This window comes from Staurois parvus, unplaced genomic scaffold (assembly GCF_062004578.1).
Source record: "Staurois parvus isolate SC_StPar_1 unplaced genomic scaffold, SC_StPar_1.0 ptg000839l, whole genome shotgun sequence".
NCBI lineage: Eukaryota > Metazoa > Chordata > Amphibia > Anura > Ranidae > Staurois > Staurois parvus.
This window is the reverse complement of record NW_028318635.1, coordinates 5,040,900-5,061,700: the sequence shown is the minus strand read 5'-3', so window position 1 is coordinate 5,061,700 and position 20,801 is coordinate 5,040,900. Positions and strand designations below refer to the sequence as shown.

The 20,801-nt window shown below is 39.8% G+C and overlaps 1 protein-coding gene across 1 annotated transcript in view; it reads right to left on the bottom strand.

Moving 5' to 3' along the window:
- Nucleotides 1-11,198: 11,198 nt before the first annotated feature.
- ZZEF1 (zinc finger ZZ-type and EF-hand domain containing 1) overlaps nucleotides 11,199-20,801 on the bottom strand; it is a 293,759-nt gene continuing 284,156 nt past the window's right edge. Inside the window, exons 53-55 of the mRNA XM_089655409.1 lie at nucleotides 16,945-17,095; nucleotides 15,822-15,893; nucleotides 11,199-14,032 (exon numbers count right to left, since the gene is read on the bottom strand). Coding sequence (XP_089511535.1) covers nucleotides 13,958-14,032; nucleotides 15,822-15,893; nucleotides 16,945-17,095 — 298 coding nt within the window. The 3' untranslated portion in view covers nucleotides 11,199-13,957. The remainder of the gene's footprint in view (nucleotides 14,033-15,821; nucleotides 15,894-16,944; nucleotides 17,096-20,801) is intronic.

Here is a 20,801-nt window from a genome sequence, read left to right as displayed (position 1 = left end):
CCCAAACAGGGAACAGAGCAAGTACGATAATCACGCATAATTTCGGTCATGTTCATTTGCAAAATTATCTCTATGGCTGTAGGGAGTGCCTTTTTAATACTACACAGAATGCAGATTAAACTCATTAGTCCTACTCCTGTACTTGTGACTGACTGAAACCCTAGATTTTGCCACTGCTCAAGCTAGATGGGCCTCCCTAGATATAGAATTTACTGACCCAGACTGGTCTGAATTTAGTGATACTTTTATCCTCCAAAGATAGAATTATCCATCTGAAACATCACTCACACTTTACCCGTTAGATTACATTTAATGGGGTTACGCCCTATAGCAACCGGTTTTAGAGGATGTGGCCAGATTGCGGATTTCCGGCACTGCTTTTGGTCGTATCTTTTAATACAACAGTTCTGGAAAGATGTGGGTTCATTTATTTCTTCTGTGTTAGGCCTCCTTAATTTTCTGAATCCTAAAATTTGCCTTCTGGGAATTTCTCTCTCTAAATATGCTAAGCGATTACTACACATTTTGTATTTCTATGCCAAAAAAAGTGATCCTGCTTTCTGGAAGGGGTCCGTATTGTCAGCCATATCTCAATGGCTTAAACATATTAATGATTCCCTCCATTTATACAGACTTACTTTTGAATTGAGGAAGAAAAAAAATGTTTGATAAGCTTTGGGGCAGGTGGATTGCTAATCCCTTTACCTTGTTGATATCAATGCATACAGTGTTTTACTCTGGAGTGCAGTCCTGTTATTGGATATACTTGTTAAGGTCTCTATACTAATGTTTTCTATTTTTTATGACCTGTGAGACCCTATGTGGTCAGTTGTCTTGTGTTTTCCGTTTTTCTTCTTTTTTTGGGGGACCTTGTGAGTTTTGTTGAGATGTTCATTGTACAGTGTGGAAAACAAAAAAAAAGTCAATAAATATACTGTATCTTTAAAAAAAAAAATTTTTAACAATTCAAATATTAATTTGCCTGTATAAACAACAGACTTCATGATTTATAATAGATCAGTTTTTGTTTAGGCTGAGTAAGGCAGCTTGGAAATTAAAGCAGCATCTAAATTCCCAAAACTGGATTTTTGACTTACCTGTAAACTCTATTTCTTGGAGTACATCACAGGTGTCGGAGCAGATTTACTATTCCTTACTCAGAGTGCTATGTGCCACCTACAGGTGACTGAATAGACACTGGCAAAAGACAGGGAGTCCTGTCCCATAGGAAGGTCCTTAGTTTTGTATCAAGCCATACACCCCAACATAGAGGGGAGTGTCTTGTGATATACCTCACGAAATGGATTTTACAGATTTCAGTTTTCTTGATCATATTTGATGGAGCACAGAGCAGCTCTATTATTCCTTACTTAGAGAGGTGTTCCAAAGCAATGCTCATGAGGGGAGGGAGACACAGCAACTACTGGAGGGCAACAGGAACTTCACACAGAAGCATGCAAAACACAGTGACCAAAAACCGCAACCTTAGTGGCTCTAACATCCACCTGGTAAAATCTTGTAAAGGTGTGAACTGAATACCAGGTTGGGGTCTTGCAAACCTGAGCCACAGAAACCTGATAACAAATAGTCAAGAAGGCACCTACACTCTTGGTAGAATACTTCCTTTTATACCATAAGCTTGGAAGATAAGCAGACGAATCCAACAAGAAATGGTAGACATAGTAGCAGCGTGATCCTTCGGGGAAGGACAAATAGAGAGTTTGATTGTCAGCCTGCAGCAGTAAATTTCAGATTCATCCTGACAGCCTGAACCAGATCTAAACTGTCGAGAGCCCTGTCCCCTGGCAATTGAGGTCTGGGGAAAAATACACAACCATCTGTTGCAAAAAGACTAAAGGAAGGTCCCAATTAGGATCAAAAGGTCTCTGCAAAACTGAAAACACCAAATTGAGATCCCATAGGGCCAAAGGCGGCCTGACCGGAGGAACAATGCAAACGATACCCTATACAAAGGCATGCACCAAGAAATGGGAAGCAAACGACCTCTGATAAAAGACTGCCTACAATAAAATCAGCCCCTTGACTGTAGTCATGACCAGTCGCATATCAACCCATCTGAAGAAATGCCAAAATACGTCCCACAACATACTTGCGAAGATCAAATTTCTTAGCCTCACACCACGTCACATAGGAATTCCAGGTCCTGCAGTCAATCTTCCTTGATGCAGCCTTCCTGACTACCAGAAGAAATGGGATAATTGCATCAGGCACTCCCCTCTCCTTCAAGATCCTGGCTTCAATAACCATGCTGTTAAAGCCAGCAACTGTAAAGAAGGATGGAAGATCGGACCTTATGAGAGAAGGTCAGCATGAGCTGGAAGAATCCAGACTGTCCACTGACATGTTCATGATTGCTGGAATACATTTTCCTGGGCCAAGCTGCTGTGATCCAAATCACCCTCCTCCAAAATTCTGTAGACACAAAAGAAGCTGTAGAGGAATGAAGGTCTAAAACAGGGAGAACTGGTCCTATGGTGTCACCAAGGCATCTACTGCAAAGACTTGGGGATCCCTGATCAGAGAAATGAATTGGTTCAGTTTCACATTGAACCTGGATGGCAACAGACACATATCTATCGTATCTCACTACTGATAGAGCACCCTTAACACCTCCAGATGGAGGGCCCACGCCTCTAAAGACAAATGTCAGTGGCTGAGGAAGTTCACCTGCCAATTTTTCCACTCCCAGGACATAAAGCTCTGCCCATGATGAGGTCTACCTTCTGGGCTGCATGGCTCCTGGTGCCCCACTGAATATTTATTAATGCCATGGCGTTATCTAACTGAACCCTTAGCAGCAAATTCCTGCAGCTACACTCACCTACAGGAGAAACAGGAGGAGCAACTGCAGTTCCAGAATATAGATAGATAGTGACCTGTCCTGCAGAGACCAAGTTCCCTGCACCAAATAGTGATCCATAACTATCCCCCAACCTGTTAGGCTGGTATTTTTTCTTCATTTTCCAAAAAAGGGGGAGAAAAGACTTGCCTCCCTCAAACCTTTGAGAAGACATCCATCAGTCCAGAGATTGTAGAGTGATGTGATGTAAGGGACTTTGCAGAGTCCAAACAGTGTGTTCCCCTGCCCCATGCCATCAAAAAATTCCAATGCAAAGATCTGAAATGAAATTGAATAAAAGGAAATGCCTTGAATAGGAAGACCATCTTCCCCAAACCTCTAATGCAGAGACAAATCAAAGGACAACTCATGCATCTGTGAGAAGTCGGCTGATTTCTCAATGCAAGGCACATATCAGGAGGGAAAATCACCTTTGCCTGGGCATTGTCCAGAAGCAGGCCCTGATATTCCAATTGCTGGGTTGGATTCAATGCAGATTTCTGGAGACTGAGAGTCCAGCCAAATTTCTTCAGAGAGCATACTGAGAGACATGTTGTGCTGCAGATAAGCATAATTCTGCTTGAGAAGCAGATCATCCCGGTACCCCAAAATAGGTAGTCCCTGGATCCTTAGGCGTTCCAGCATTGGAGCCATAATCTTTGTGAACACTTGGGGACCAAGACAGTCCTCCAATGCAAATCGTAGGAACTTCTGATGAGAGGGAAAGATCAAGACACTGATGGCAGGAAATCCCATGGATAGAGCGAGGCCACCACTGCATGCACAGGTTTCATTCTAAACGCAGACCTCAACAGTGTGTGAAAATTTGACTGAGATGGGAATAGAGCTTAAATTTAGCATCATAATAAATAAGGTAAAGGCATTAGAACTTGGAGCAAAAAAATCTCCAGTATTAAGCCAAACACACAACAGCTTACAGTGATGTAAACTAATTGTTTAGAGTGCCAGGTCAACCAGTGTAGCCATACATGCAGCAGCGGAACACTCAGACAGTAACACTTCCTCTAGTCACAACACATCCGACCCAATGGGGGGGGGGGGTCTTGCCATCTAGGGGTGCCAGAGCAGGCTGTCAGGGGCACTTACCACTCTTGGTGCAAGATCAACTTCATTCAATGAGGGGTCTAGTCTTCATCCATCACGGCAGGCTGTGCCTCAGAGGGCCTTCAAGAACTTGATCCCCCAACTGGGGTTCAGTACCCTACCGGAAAATATCTTGGTCATTTTACTGTGTGGGAATCTGCACACTCAGGGTCCAGAGCTGACCAGAAACATTACAGGCCATCCCGGTGCCCCATCCCTTTTATCTAGTGTGGAATATGGATACCATTTTGCTGAGTGGCAATAGCTAAACTAATGAATCTGGGTATGAACCAGTCTACGGATCATGAAAGAACAATTAGAGAATATGACCTTGCTGTGCAGAGAGCACCTTCAGGCATGGCAACCCCCCCCCTCCCAAAAAAAAACCTGGAGGTTATGTAGGAGGGGACTTCTTGTGTTTTGCCAGTATCCAGTCATCTGCAGATGGCGCATAATCATGTAAATAAGGAATAATAGAGCTGCTCTGTGTCTTGTGATGTATGATAAAGAAAGGGTGTTTGTTTCAGTTAAACTCTCCTGCAGGACCAGCACATAACCCAGAACCTAGCAGAGGTAGCCAAGATACTTAAGTCCTGCTTCAATGGCATTACTTTTAATTTTTACTTTTAAAAAAATTTACAGCTATCTCCAGCCAAACCTTTTTTTTAGTTTTGGATAGAGAACGAAAGAGTTGGAAACTCAGGACTCCATTAGATTTCCACCCACTTTGTTTCACCAACAATGGTTTTCACCAGATAGAAAGTGAGGGAAAATCTGAAAAGGACAGCAGAGAGAGCAATAAAAATTTGCCAATTTTCTAGCCTTACCCTAGACTACTAAGAAAGATTTTTTTTATTTATGCCTGTTTATTCTTTGGATGTTTATCCTCGCTTTCTGTCTAGTGAAAACAGTTGTCAGCAGAACAGGAAATGTTCCTTTAACCGGAGTTAAAAAATATTCACTATTTAAAACATAAAAATAAAATTTTGGCTGAACATACACTTTACCCACTTTAATACCAGACATTTTCACCCCCTTCCTGCCCAGGTAAAGTTTTAGCTTTCAGCGCAGTCACACTTTGAATGACAATTGCGTGATCATACACAAATTAAATTTTTATCATTCCTTTTCACACAAACAGAATTTTCTTTTGGTGGTATCTAATCAACAAAGGAGTATGGGGGAGCTCTTGTTCATAATGGGCATGGTATTGACACAGCTCCAGATGATCCACATTGGCTCACAATTGATATGATCCAAAAATATTTAGACAGTATAAAGGTGAATAAAGCACCTGGATCAGATGGCATACACCCAGGGGTCCTTAAAGAATTGAGCTCTGTCATTTCGAAGCCATTGTTTCTAATTTTTAGGGACTATTTAATGACTGGCATAGTACCACTGGATTGGTGTAAGGCCAATGTGGTGCCAGTATTAAAAAAGGGGTCAAAATCTTTACCAAGTAATTATAGACCTGTTAGTTTAACTTCTGTAGTTGGGAAGATACTGGAGAGTTTATTGAAAGACCACATAGATGAGTTCTTGCTGGAAAAAATATTTTAAGCAACAGACAGCATGGATTCATGAAAGACAGAAGTTCTCAAACAAATCTAATTTCTTTTTATGAGGAGGTGAGCAAAACCTTTGACAGAGGGGTGGCAGTGGACGTGGTATACTTGGATTTTGCAAAAGCGTTTGACACAGTTCCTGACACAGTTCCCCACACACGGCTAATGTGTAAGGTAAAGTCTACAGGCTTGGAAAAATCCGTATGTAAATGGATAGAAAACTGGCTAAAAGATTGTATTCAGAGAGTAGTGGTTAATGGTTCATACTCTGAATGATCTAGGGTTGTCAGTGGTGTACCAAAAGGTTCAGTGTTGGGACCCTTACTTTTTAATATATTTATAAACAATATAGGGTCTGGGATTAAAAATCCCATTTCAGTCTCTGCAGATGACACCAAGCTGTGCAGTGGAATAACGTGCTTACAGGATGTCTCCAATGTACAAACTGACCTCATTGCACTGTTTAATTGGGCAACTATGTGGCAAATGAGGTTTAATGTTGATAAATGTAAGGTTATGCACTTGGGGGCTAAGAATAGGCATGCATCATACATACTAGGGGGAATACAACTGGGGGAGTCAATGGTGGAGAAGGATCTGGGAGTTCTGGTAGATCACAAGCTTAATAATGGTATGCAATGCCAAGCTGCGGTTTCTAAAGCGAGCAAAATCCTCTCTTGTATTAAGAGGTATAGACTCCAGAGAAATATCATGTTACCCCTGTACAAATCATTAGTAAGACCTCATCTGTTCAGTTTTGGGCACAAATTCACAAAAAGAACACTGGGGAACTGGAGAAAGTACAGAGAAGGGCAAATTAAACTGATACAAGGCATGGAGGAGCTCAGCTATGAGGAAAGATTAGAGGAAACTGACTTTATTCTCTCTTGAGAAGAGGAAATTAAGGGGGGAAATTAAGGGGGGGATATGATCAACATGTATAAATACATCAGTGGTTCATATAGTGAACTCGGTGTAGAGCTATTCACCCTGAGGTCAACACAGAGGACAAGGGGGCACTCTTTACATCCGGAGGAAAAGAAATTTAATGTCCAAACACGAAAAATGTTTCTTCACAGTGAGAGCTGTGAAAATGTGGAATAGACTCCCTCAAGAGTTGGTTCTGGCCAGCTTAGTGGATTGCTTTAAAAAAGGCCTGGATTCTGTCTTAGATACACAGAATATAACTGGATACTAACATTTATAGGTAAAGTTGTTCCAGGGAATATCCAATTGCCTCTCGGGGGATCAGGAAGGAATTTATTTCCCAGCAGGAGGAAATTGGATTGTGCTTTGCTGGGTTTTTTTTTTGCATTCCTCTGGATCAACTGTGGGTATAGGATTATAACTTTTTTTTTTCTATGGTTGAACTGGATGGACTTTTGTCTCTTTTCAGCCGGAGTAACTATGTAATCACCACTGGGTTCATTATTTTTTGCTAAATAAATTTAAAAAAAGACAAAATTTTGAAAAAAGTATTCTTCTTTGTTTTATTATAACATTTTGCAAATAAATCATCTTTCTTCAAAAAATTTTGGCAAAAATGTATACTGCGTCATTTGTTTGTTGAAAATAGCCGAAATCAGTGTATATTATTTAGGTGTCCACAGAGAATAGCTGCGATTCAGAGGATCGCAGCTACTCTGATCATTCACAGTTTATGACACTTAGGAGATCAGCGGAGAACATGTTCAGCCCTTCACTGGCGATCTGTGTTCTCCCTCTAGATTTTCCAGCCCAGAGCTGGAGAATCGGAGGAACTGCAAACTAAGCAGCGATAATTTACCTCTGCTTAGTAAACTGATCTTTTACTGTAATCTCGCGAGATTATAGTAAAAGCAGCCATTTTCCAGCGTTTGTAGACCGTTCTCCATTCGTTTGGAGAACTGATCTACACCGCTTCATAAAAGGCATTCGCAGGAGAACTGTGTTATCCGAGAATTCCGGAGAACTGAGCAGCGATCATTTACCGCTGGTTCATAAACGGACACCTTAGTCTGTAGGAAAGTTATAGAGTCCACAAACTACGACCTATCTATCTCGATCAATCCTGATGTACTGATGGCCTATCTAATTTCTTGAGGCCCGAAAACTTTTTTCCACAATTTTATTTATTTTTACATACTGTCACCAGTGCAGTATAGCATTATCCTATAACTGTTGTGGCGGTGATCAGGACAAAAAAAAAGAAAAAAAAAAGGTTTTTATTCATTTTCAATTTTTGTTTTTTTTTAAACATACTTTGACTAGAGCAATACAGTGTTACCATAGTAACACTGTACCACTCTGGGGAGGTGATCAGGATTTTTTTTACAGAGTAGAATTGAATATAACAGTGATAATCACTGTTATAAGCAACCATTTTTTATTAATGAAATCCATTCATTCATAGTTGTGACTGGCCACAGCAAACCACATGGTACAGATTAGCTGTGATTGGCCCTTTGTGTACAGTATGATCGCTGTGACCAATCACAAAGATCAACGCAATAGTACACAATGAATGGTTATGAATGGAAGCTGTTCACTTTGTACAATTGCCATGTAATCTGCTGTGATTGGTCACAGCGATCGCAAGGAATCAGGAGCAGCCCGAAACACTGATCTGTCATCTGCTGTATGCATGGGACACAGCAGGAAACAGTTTGTGTGGCTGCGTAGCCCATGGGGCGTGTGAGGCGCGATCCTAGGAGAACATCATATGAGGTCCACCCAGGATAGCAGTGCTCCCGCTCAGCCGTCATTTCTCTATAGGCTGGGCACTGGGAGGTTAACGTTCAGTTGGCACTTATCACATAAACCATTATTATATAAATTGCTGCATAATATATGTATATATACATACAGTTGTGTTCAAAATAATAGCAGTCAGACATCACTAATCACCAATCACTGTTTTTGGTAGAAATGATTTCTACATGGCAAATAATTTACTAGCAGGTGTAGTGGAGTAATAGAAATCCAACAGACCCAACAGTCATGACATGCATGCTGCGGATTCTGTGTAATTGAATCACTAATTGAAAGGGGCATGTTCAAAATAATAGCAGTGTGGAGTTCTATTAGTGAGCTCATTCATTCTTTGAAAAACAGGTGGCAATTATTGCCCTTATTTAAGGAAGGAAGGCAGCAAATGTTGTACATGCTGGTTACAGTGCATTTCTCTCTGAAATTCTGAGGAAAATGGGTCATTCCAGACAATGTTCAGAAGAACAGCGTACCTTGATTAAAAAGTTGATTGGAGAGGGGAAAACATAAAGAAGTGCAGAAAATGATAGGCTGCTCAGCTAAAATGATTGCAAATGCTTTAAAATGGCAACCAAAACCTGAAAGACATGGAAGAAAGCGAAAAACTACCATTGGAATGGATAGAAGAATAGCCAAAATGGCAAGGACTCAGCCAACAATCAGCTCCAGGGAGATCAAAGAAGGTCTAAAGTTTCCTGTGAGTACTGTTACAATTAGAAGACACCTACGTGAAGCCAAGCTATCTGCAAGAAGCCCCCGCAAAGTCCCACTGTTGAAAAAAAGACATGTGCTGAAGAGGTTACAATTTGCCAAAGAGCACATTGACTGGCCTAAAGAGAAATGGCGCAACATTTTGTGGACTGATGAAAGTGAGATTGTTCTTTTTGGATCTAGTGGCCGGAGACAGCTTGTCAGACGACCCCCAAACACTGAATTCAAGCCACAGTACACTGTGAAGACAGTGAAGCATGGTTGCGCAAGCATCATGATATGGGGATGTTTCTCATACTACGGTGTTGGGCCTATTTATTGCATACCAGGGATCATGGATCAGTTTGAATACATCAGAATACTTGAAGAGGTCATGCTGCCTTATGCTGAAGAGGAAATGCCCTTGAAATGGGTGTTCCAACAAGACAACGACCCCAAACACACCAGTAAACGTGCAACATCTTGGTTCCAGACCAACAACATTGACGTTATGGAGTGGCCAGACCAATCCCCGGATCTTAATCCAATAGAAAACTTGTGGGGTGACATCAAAAATGCAGTTTCTGAGGCAAAACCAAGAAATAGAGAAGAACTGTGGAATGTAGTCCAATCATCCTGGGCTGGAATACCTGTTTCACAGGTGCCAGAAGTTGGTTGACTCCATGCAACACAGATGTACAGCAGTTCTCAGAAACAGTGCTTATACAACGAAATATTAATTAAGTGATTCAAAGGAAAGCAAAATCTTCAAACATTTTTCAGTTTATATAGTGAATGTTTGAGTTTGTAAAGAAGAATACAAACACTGCTATTTTTTTGAACAGTCTAATATTCACTTTTCTTCAATTTTTTTCGAGGAACAACACAAATTTGATATATTTTTCTTCATGTTTTGATTTAGAATAGAATGTGTAGTGTTCCCAATGCATTTGTGTGTATGGAAATAAAAGCTATTAGGAGTTTGAGCGTTATTCACTTTTTTCAACACACTGCTATTATTTTGAACACAACTGTGTGTATATATGTATATATACTGTATATATATATATATATATATATATATATATATATATATATATATATATATATATAATGCTCCACTGTCAGAATACACCCGATCAGGCAGGCAGTTGGCTGCAGCACTGACTGAACAAAAATTTTCCAACAAGCCTGTTCACGAGAAGTCGATCTTTATATCTACTTCTCAAAAACAGGAATGACCATAGATAGATTGAAATTCAGCTGGTTCATCAGGTCCCTCACATCACAGAGGGAGTCAAGCTTGAGCTGATAGTCATAAAACTGTTGGATAATGATTGAGGAATCCCATGTCCAAATTTAGGCCGTTATCTCTTGTGTCAAATAGAATTATCATTCTTGGTTCAAAAGTTTTTCTTTCCTGAATGGATTTGAAATTTCCTTTAAAAACTAAAATATTGAGGTCTTCCATAGTGTGGTCTGGTTGTGCGAAGTGGTGTCCCACAGGTGTGCAAAGGTCATCGTCTTTATGTTCCTTGATGGTATGTCTGTGCAAATTCATCCTTGTTTGCAACTTCTGTCCTGTTTCGCCAACATAAGATTCTTTGTTACATTTTCTGCATTGTATAAGGTACACAACATTACTGGAGGTGCAGCTGTATGATCCGGACCTTTGCACACCTGTGGGACACCATTTCGCACAACCAGACCACACTATGGAAGACCTCAATATTTTAGTTCTTACAGGAAGTTTCAAATCCATTCAGGAAAGAAAAACTTTTGAACCAAGAATCATAATTCTATTTGACACAAGAGATAACGGCCTGAATTTGGACATGGGATTCCTCAATCATTATCCAACAGTTTTATAACTATCAGCTCAAGCTTAACTCCCTCTGTGATGTGAGGGTTCTCTCCCCCCCCCCCCTTTGCTTTTGCTGTATCTTATCTGTAGCCTTTTTTTTCCATCTCTTCTAACATTCTGCTAAAACTTTGTGATTTGTATGGTACTGCTTGGACCTTGAAGAAGGGGAAACTCCCCGAAAGCTTGTCCCCAAAATTGTATGTTAGTGCAAATAAAAAAAGTATCACGGACAGTACTCAATTGTTTCTGTCTCTAGTTTTTCCAAATTAGTGCCCACAAAATGTGTTGGTTTTTGTATTTGGTCCTATAAAAAGCTTCCCAGTAGAACTACTCTGTTAAAAGCTAAATTTAAACATGGAGACAATTTGCATTCACTTTATTTTATTAGTGATTTTTTTTACAATATATTTTCATAATTTGCACATTATACTGAGATCATATGTATAACTTTTTTACATGTCAAATTTATAATATACTATATTTTCTTCTTTACAACCAAATAACAAAAGTCGTAACCCCTTAACAAAAAAATTAAAATATTTTCTTAAAATGTGTAAAGAAAATATCAGAAAACAATGTTAAGTACAGTGTATTTGTGTTTGTTTACATATTAAATTGTATATATTAGGCACATTTTGTCAGCATACCATTAAGCCAGCAATTTATTATTAAATGGTAAATGGCCATATCAGAGAAGTAGATGTTTCTGACACATCCTTGAACAGTCGCCTCGTTATGCATTGTGTGCTGGGAGCCTCAGTGGATATGACCAAAAATAAGCTTACATTACTAGCAAGTCAGTGCAGCAAAAGTGCAATCTCTTCCTATCTTACAGGGTACACAGGATACTGGCCAGATTTGAAACACCACAGCATTACCGGCCTCAGGTTCTGTCTGGAGCTCTTAATAAGAAAAGCTGTCAATTCTCAGCAAACATTTTCAAATTAAATAACCAATACCTTATATAAAGTATATACAAAGGTGTAAAAAAATTAAAATCTGTTTACAACCAATCATACTGCAGTACAGGCACATAAAAGATATGTTGCATTCCACAAATTTATTGCACCCTAAAATGACTTTGCTTGGAGTAGATATTATGTCTGCTTAGCCAATGTTCTGTCAGATTACAAGGGTCTAGTCATATTGCAGGTCTCAGAGAGATTATACTAACGAGTTGTTAGATAATGTTTTCTAGTCTCAGAAATAAAGTGCACCCAATTCTGCTTCTTAGGGTGGGCAATGGTAATAGTTTCTGATGTAGAACCTAACCTCCCTGGCTGTGAAACACTGCTCCACTTGAAACATTTGGCACCTGTTGCCTTTGTTTCAGTACAAATCTGGCACAAAGTATGCAGTGTTTAATGGGCAGAATAGTGGTAAGACAGAAAAGGGGACCTCAATTTCAGTGCAATATTAGAGCATATGGTGCTTTTTTAATTTTTTTTTTATTTCCTGCCAGGGTTACTGTTTGAGCCCTGGGTTAACTCACAAATGACTGCCATCAGTCCATACGTGATACAGATTAGAGGAAAAAAAAAAAGCTGCAAAAAGACTGAAATCCAAGATCAACCACTAACTCCAGACTGTAAATGTTATAGCACTGTGGAGAATACATTAAAAGAAAGATTTCTTAGACATTTTACTGAACAAGCCGTATTAGTTTTGTGAAAGCAACACACATAACAGAAAGTAAACTTGAAACAACCTGCTTCATATGAAACTTGCAGGAAAAGGACACATCCCTCACCATTTCAAGCATTTTGAAATAGGAATGGATGGGAGTAAAAAAACCAAGAAGGACATATAGATTACTACACTGCGTTTGAAGATTGCCAATTCAAAACCACATCAGTGCTGCTGAGCTTCTCTCAGATTAGTCAAGCCCTTATACCAGCATGGTACAAATAAATGATTTACCATAATAAAAGAAAACACCTACATGCTTAGTTTTCTGTCAGAAATGCTTGTGGATTTAATTGGGTTACCTGAAACCCAATACAGTAAAATACAGTCCAGAAAATATTTTCCATATTAAAAAAACAAAAAAAAAAAATCACTTCCGGTTAAAAAAAAAAAATCAACTGCTAGTGAATACTACAGAATAAAGTACCATTTTCTTGTGCCTAGAAGTAATCTAGCCTATGAGAGCAAGATATTGCTCCTGAGACACCAGTCTGCACTGTGTAGTAATGTATACTTATAACTACTGAGCAAACCTACCTTAGCAATAACTGCTGGAAACAAGAGAAAATACTTTTTCCTCACATGGTTAAAACAGGGCATCAATTTCCATCATATACAACGTCATTATTCACAGATATGCTGTGACAGATTACAGCAAATTCTCTTTTAAATGACCACATTCCCTTTTTGCTAAAATATTAAATAAACCTATCGATACATACTTTATAACACAAACAGAAAAAATACATTTGACGGAAGAATCCAACATTTTTTTCTGTTCTGACTAAATTAAGCTAAATATGACTGGTTGCTTTGGGTAACTGAACTTTGCATTGCCTAATTAAGGTGTAAGCATGCAATTCTTACACATGTATTTCTCTATAGAAAAAACAAAATGTAAAGCCTCCCTTTAAGTGCAAATAAGTCTTTTTGTTTCTGTGAAGTTATTGTATAGTGATAAATACACACCAATCAAGTCAAGAAATCCAAAATATGAACAACAACAAAATGTTTTATAATGCATTTCTGGGGGGAACTATTTCTAATTAGGATTTCCTTTTAAAAAGTTCTTGCAAGTTTAAGAAATCTTTCAATGACATACATTTCTTCCACCCTCTACTCCAAGTCTTCAGGTACTCCTGTCTTATTATGGCATGCCAGCTTTATACAGACACTACTATTTTTTCTGCATTCAAAGCCTGCTGTGATACACTGAAATAAAACTTTGCTGGAACGGTTCATAATATTCTCACTTGAATTAATATTCAGCATGGTGGAAGTGCACATGTATTCAGAGGCAAATGTACAGTTTTCAATACACTGGTGTGCTTTAGAAAAGCTTCATTTACATAAAAGTGAAAATCCACAAAACATGCAGCATCATCTGGAACTAGAGCCCAGGGTAAACCTAGGGAACCCAGTGTAAATGCCACAGAATCAGGCAGTCCATGCACTCGTCGATTTGTTTGGGTAGTTGATGGCAAAGCTTATAGCCACAATGTTTTTCAGTGCCTGTAAAAGAGTAAGGAACATGAATAGTGAAACCTTGTCTGCATTTGCTGATTTCCAGGGCAGAATACTTTTAGGAATGGATTAAACCAAAGTGCAAAAAATCATTCCAGCAATGAGAGGAATTCTCTTTTGGATTCCAAATGTTACCTACATGGACACAATAATCCCATAGAGCAGGGATCGTACCTTCATGACTGGGATGCAGAGGAGTTATCTTAAAGATAGGCTGCTTTGTAATGTCTGATCATGTGTACTGAGAATATCTAGACTGTCCTTCTGTAAATGCTGGTTTCATGGGTATCATGCTGAATCAGTGGCTTCAATACTTTGACTGACCTGCAACAAGCATGCAGCGAGTCACGCATACGCATACATACGTGATCTGAGTCAGTGACTCAGTAATACTGATGCCTTTGGAGGATCTATAGCAACTAGGCATCCAGCCTTTTTTTTAAGCTAGTCAGCCGCTATATTTTTCTCAGTACTGGTTGAAGTGAATATAGGTTTCAGCTGTAGGACATATTCAGCCTGATGTAAGTTATATGTATTTGTCCTGTGATCCTATGTGACAACTGTCAGATTAAAGAGTACAAATCAAATTTTGTGCCACTCTGATCTAAGCTGGTTGATGAAGCAGGAGGTTGAGGGCCTGGGGCGTGGAGTATATTGCCCTAACACCCTGTAGAAAATAGCTCATCCTGTTTGAGTTGAACAAGACTGGAACGACACTTTGATTTCTGATGCACTTTGGATGCAATGTTAGACACAAAAATTAAAGGATAAGTTCACCTTTTGTAACTTGTTACAATTGTACTTAGGGTGTAACATGTAAGATGTTACTGTGCAGCAGTTGACCTCTCCCCCCTCCCCCGTAACAGAGGGCAGGGGTCCCTCTACCTGCATCTGCTGTCACATTTTAAAAACAGTGCAGCTGTGTGGGGCTCCACTCACCCAACCACATCATTCATGTACAGCAGTCTGTGAATGAATGAACTACAGATCCCAGCTTCCACCACAGCAGATGGCGCGTAGTTCGCAATAAACTATGAAGAGTGGTGATGAGCGCCCTTGTAGTTCTTTGCTCTTCCTGCACTTGAGTAACTGCCTGCCTGTATAAGAGGTACGGGCAGACAGTTGTACCGAGTGTTTGCAGGAGCCTGAAATCGCACCTACCACACTGATCCCAGGTACAATGCTATAAATGCACAATTTATTATTTTTTCTAATTTTTTTTTGTACAAAAGATAAACTTAGCCTTTGAATCTATCTAAGCAAAGCTACAAATTCAGTTTATGAAGTATTGAAGTGTATCTAAAAGAGAACTTTTTTTTCCCTTTTGGATAGAGTAAGGAAGGGCTACAACCCCTCCAGCTTTTTGGGTTTTTTTTTGCCATCTGTGTCCCATTGAGAGATATCCCTTCACTTCCTGTCCCATAGCCAAAATAGGAAGTGAGAGGAAATCCCTCCAAAGTGAGGGAACCCTAGTTTGTCACCAGAATTAATGTGCCCATTGGAAGACTCCCACTCTATTACAATTCTGATGTCAACCCAAAATTTGGGATTTTCTTTTACTTTCACTTTCGATAACAGTAAACAGGACAAATAGAGAGAATGAATCTCCCTAATGGGGCACAGAAAGCGATAAAAACCTGACAGATGTTCTAATCCCTCTCCACTATCTAAAACTAAAAACAAATTGCCTTTAGTTACACTTTAATATTGTAAAGAAAACTTAAACAAGACTTAAGAGGCTATTCTGCTGGGTACTGACAAATAATGCACAGCTTACCTGTTCTGTGTAAACGCTGATTTGTTCATCTGTGGTTAAACTAATGAGAAAATCTTGCAAACACCCAAGCTCCTGCAGTGAAAAAACACAAGAGACTTTTTAAGTAGTCCTGAAAAAGTAAAATTCTTACCACTGTTTTACTACATATAACTACAATATATTCAGGTGTTTAAAAGTTCCAAATGTAATAAATGTAACAACCCTGTTTGTTACTTTTAAAAGAATAAAAGTGAAATAAAGGGTCAGCATGGCATTAAAGCAGAGTTACAGTCTCAGAAAAAAAAAATTAAAAGTCAGCAGCTACAAATACTGTAGTTGAGGGGGGAGAGTGCCAACAAGCAGAATTTCCCCTTTTGGGTGGAGTTACACTTTAAAAAGGAACTGAACTCTGGAAAATTTCCCAAAAGACAGGGAGAGGGAAAAGTAACCTTCAGCTGATCTTTCCCCATTACTGACTTGTTTTGTACTGTGTCTATGTAGAGGAGGCAGTCTTGGTAGAAGACAAAAATAAAAATGCAACTGGCGCAAGATCTCTCTGTACCCACGCTGATGTGAGAGATCAGCAGTGCCTGCCCTGGATCCCGGTTCTTATCTGCGCCGCGACTCCCGGTTACTGCGCCTGCCATCCTCGCCTCCTCCTGTGGGACCCACCTACAGCGCCAGCCGTGCAACACCTTGGCATTGCAGCCATCCATTTGTGAGGTGCAGCACAGATGACATCCTCCTCCTTATATATTGATGCCTGATATCTACCCACTTCTTGTGAGTTTTTATAATCTTGTGTGCAATAAACTTTTATATTCATACTGCACTTAGTCTGGCGCACTTCTCTTTCTTCTCCAGTCTTGGTAGAAGCGGGCTTTGCTTCCTTGTTTTAGACACTCCAGCAAGAACAGGAAGCAGCACACCAATGACATCACCAAATCCTCCAAAACGTTCACATGCATCAGTCTCTTAATCTCACAGTGAAGATACATATGGGGCTGTAGGCACAGGAGTGTCTAGGCAAGCTTAAATACCAGAATACCCTACACATTGGCAGTATTTTATTTTTAATTTTTTTTAAACTTCCCAAGATTTATTTCTTATGCATTAACAGTACCCCAAGAAATCTCTTGCTTACATTTGCACGGTTCTCTGCAATGAAGAATAATTCAGTAAGTGCTCTGTGTATGGGGAGGAGGACTCCACAGCTGGCTGCATCTTGATGAGCAGTACTCTCCATAGATGTGAAAACTGGCCACAATGGTCGCAGCAGTTTGAAATCACAGTCCCTAATAAAACAGAAAAATTGCACAACTGTTTTAAAATGAGAATGTGGCCTAGCCAAACACAAAGCGTTTTATTTCTTGGTGTCTAAGAAAGCTAAATGAGAAAATAGCAAAAAGATGTCCTAACCACTTGTTTACATAAAAACCTACTTTTTAGACAAGGAAGCAAATGGGTCATAGGACTAGATGTACTAGTTGGTACTTGTGCTCTCAGTTTTCAAATAGAGCTTGTAGTACATGCAAATTCATTTTTCCTGAAAAGGCATTTCTTCTATGGGAAGCAAAGCCTTCATAAGTAATGATCAAATTAGGTAGCCAATAAACATTTATAACTGTAACATGTAAATAAAAAAAATAATGGTATACCATAAATTCTATTTATTAGAATCAACTGAGTGACACGGGAATTTAGAGATGTTTGTGTTATACTGCAACCTGTGGTGGATTGGACACAGGCAAACAAAACATTGTCATCAGCCAAGGATAACCCCTCATACTCCCATGCATTTCTTTGCTTTGTGGTAAAGCAGTAACAAAAGCATTATCATTAAAACAGAGGTGTTGAGCATCTGTACTTCAATGGATTATTTATAGCAAGTAGAAAAATCCACAATTTTCTCATTCATTGAGGGACACAGCAGAGACTGTTGGAATGTCCAAAAAGCCATCCAACTGAGGGGTGGGCAACAGAACACTAAAAGGCCATCAAAAAAGAGCCACCTAGAGCACTTTGCATCCAAAGTTGACATGGAATGAGGCCTAAAAAATAACATTATGAAACTTAGAACATGTGAGCGAAGACCAGGTAGCAGCCTTGCAAATCTGGGAAACTGTAGCCTGATCCCAAAAAGCCTAAAAAGTGCTCACAGATCTAGTACCTTAGATTGTACGCCACTTGAGGGTTAGGGTCTGATGTGAATGTACAAAATATATGTAAAGCGCTGCGTAAAATTGATGGCGCTATATAAGTACTTGTAATAAATAATAGTAGAGTGTGCCTTTACAGGAAAAGTTGGAGCACAAGTCTTGGGACTTGAGCTTTAATTCTTAAGCTTGAATTATGGTCTGTCTGAGCTATCAAGAAATCGTGAAGCAGGAAACAGGTTTTCCCTTACTAAGACCATCAGGAAAACGTCAGTCCTTCTAATTGAAGCAGTAGCTGTGAGGCAAAAGCATACAGAACGCAATACATCCAGACAATGGAGGGAGCTCTCCTGATGAACAGAAGCTGGACAGGGGGATGAATGGCCAAAAACTAACCTTGTAGGAATAAAACTCTCGGCATTAACTTCACCTTCTCCTTGTATAAGTCCAGCAAAGGGTTCTTTACAGAATAGGGCTGCAAGTCCAGACAATCACCTTTCAGAGGTGATATCAACAGGGAAGGCAACCTTGTGAGTGACACTGGAATGGAATATTCCTGATCAGTTGAAAAGGTGTTTTTTTGAAGTGCTGAGAGAACCAAATTCAAATCCCACTGACACACGGAGAGTGCTCAGAGGAAGCCAAGTGGAAGACTTGCACAAAAGTTTTGATTGAAGAATGTGAAGCCAGCAGTCTCTGAAAAAAAAAAAATCTTGAAAGTGCAGACACCGGATCCTTGAATGTGGTGAGAGCCAAACGCTAGTCCTGGTCCATCTGCAAAAATGTGTTCCAAAAAATCCAGGATTTGTTCCAAGGAGAATTTTTCAGGGTGAAAGATCCCTGTCTCACAAAAAACTAGGTATAGTATACCTTCCATGTGTGGTGACAGACTTTGCAGGAAGTAGACTTCCTAAATGTCAACACTTTGTCTTGGCCAGTCCAGAGCTTTCAAGGTCACTGGAGTGCCTCCTATCTCCATTCCACAAAGCAGACAAGAAAGAGGGAGATGCAAACCTCTCAGGGAGGAAAGACATAGATAAGGTTGTACTTATGCCATGGAGCCACCACAGCATCCACTGCTTCTATCAGAGGATCCCTGTACCTGGAGACAAATCTGTTCAGTTTGTCCTAGAACCTGGAGGTCAGGTGGTCCACATCCGGCGTTCTTCACTTGTGACAGAGTTCCTGGAACACTTCTGGGTTTAGGGACCACTGCCCCAGATTTGGATGCTGCCAGCTGAGCAGTCTGCCTACCAATTGTCTACAGGTGGGATTTAAACTGTGCACAAGGCTGGAACATGGAATTCTGCCCATGACAGGATCCGCTGTACTGTACTACCTCTCTTGCAATGATGAGACTTTTGCTTTCTCTCTGAGGATTAATGCATGCAACTGCTGTGTCATTGTCTGAATAAATATGGATTGGATGATCTTTTTTGCCAGAATAATAAGCACTGCAGGGACAACCAAATCACCTTAAGTTCCAGAATCAAAAGGGCAAAAACAATACAATGGGACTTTTGAGGCACACCATTACACAATAAAATTAAATCTTATTTTATCCATATATAAAAAAAAAAAACCCAGATCATATTACAAGATCAATTTCTCTAAAATTGTTGCAGCAGTTTAGGATAGTAAAACATATATATCACTCATAAGAAGCATCAAATTCAAGGAGTAATATATCAGAAGTTGGTCCGACACGTTTCTCGGATACAGTCCACTTCTTCAGGAGCCACTCTATACATCAAAATTCTAAGAAATAACAGTGCTGAAGATTAATACAAATGATCTAAATTGAATCAATAATAAACAACATCCCATTGGAAAGTTCTAAAAAATTGTCCTAAAGTACCCAAGAGGGGGAAGGGGGAAGACCAAGGTTGGGACACCCAGTGAAGACCCGTAGGCAGGGTACCAAGATTCCCCTCAAAAAAGGGAAGACCCTCCTTCCTTTTCTTTCATCTTATTTTGGGATCGTGGTACCCTGCCTACGGGTCTTCACTGGGTGCCCCACCCTTGGTCTGCCCCCTTCCCTCCCCCCCCCCCTTTTTTTCCCCCTTGGGCACAATTTTTTTTTTAGAACTGTCTAATGGGATGATGTCTATTATTAAAATTTAGATCATTTGTATTAATCTTTATCACTGTTCTTTCTTAGAATTTCGATGTATAGATTTGCTCTTAAAGAAGTGGTCTTTGTCCAAGAAACGATTCAGGCCAGCTTCTGATATATTACTCATTGAATTTGACGCTTCTTATGAGTGATATATATGTTTTACTATGCTAAGCTGTTGCAACAATTGATGTTGTAATATGATCTGTTTTTTTTTTATATATGGATGAAATAAAATGTAATCCTATTGTGTAATGGTGTGCCTCAAAAGTCCCATTCTATTGTTTTTGCCCTTTTGATTATGTGTTATATTTAGGGATGTGGCACATTTTTTCCTTTTTTCATCATTTAAGTTCCAGAATGTTGATAAAGAGTCAAGATTCCTCTGAGGTCTACGTACCCTGCACCTACTAGGTGCCCCAAACTACTCCCCAGCTCTACAGGCTGGCATCTGTTATATGGACCATCCAGAATGTTGGAAGGAATGACTTTCCTGACTACAGAGAATGATTTCTGAGCCACAAAGCCAGGAACAACTTGGTCTTCGGTGCCAGACAAATCAGTCTGTCCAAGGACTGAACTGACTTGTCCCAAGATAACAGGATGTTGTGTTGTAGGGGTCTACAGTGGAACTGGGCAAATTGGAATGCCTCAGAGGAGGCTAACTTCAGCCCCAGGATCCCATGTAGAACAACCAGAATGAAGGTCTGAGTCTGGGAGCACAGTGCA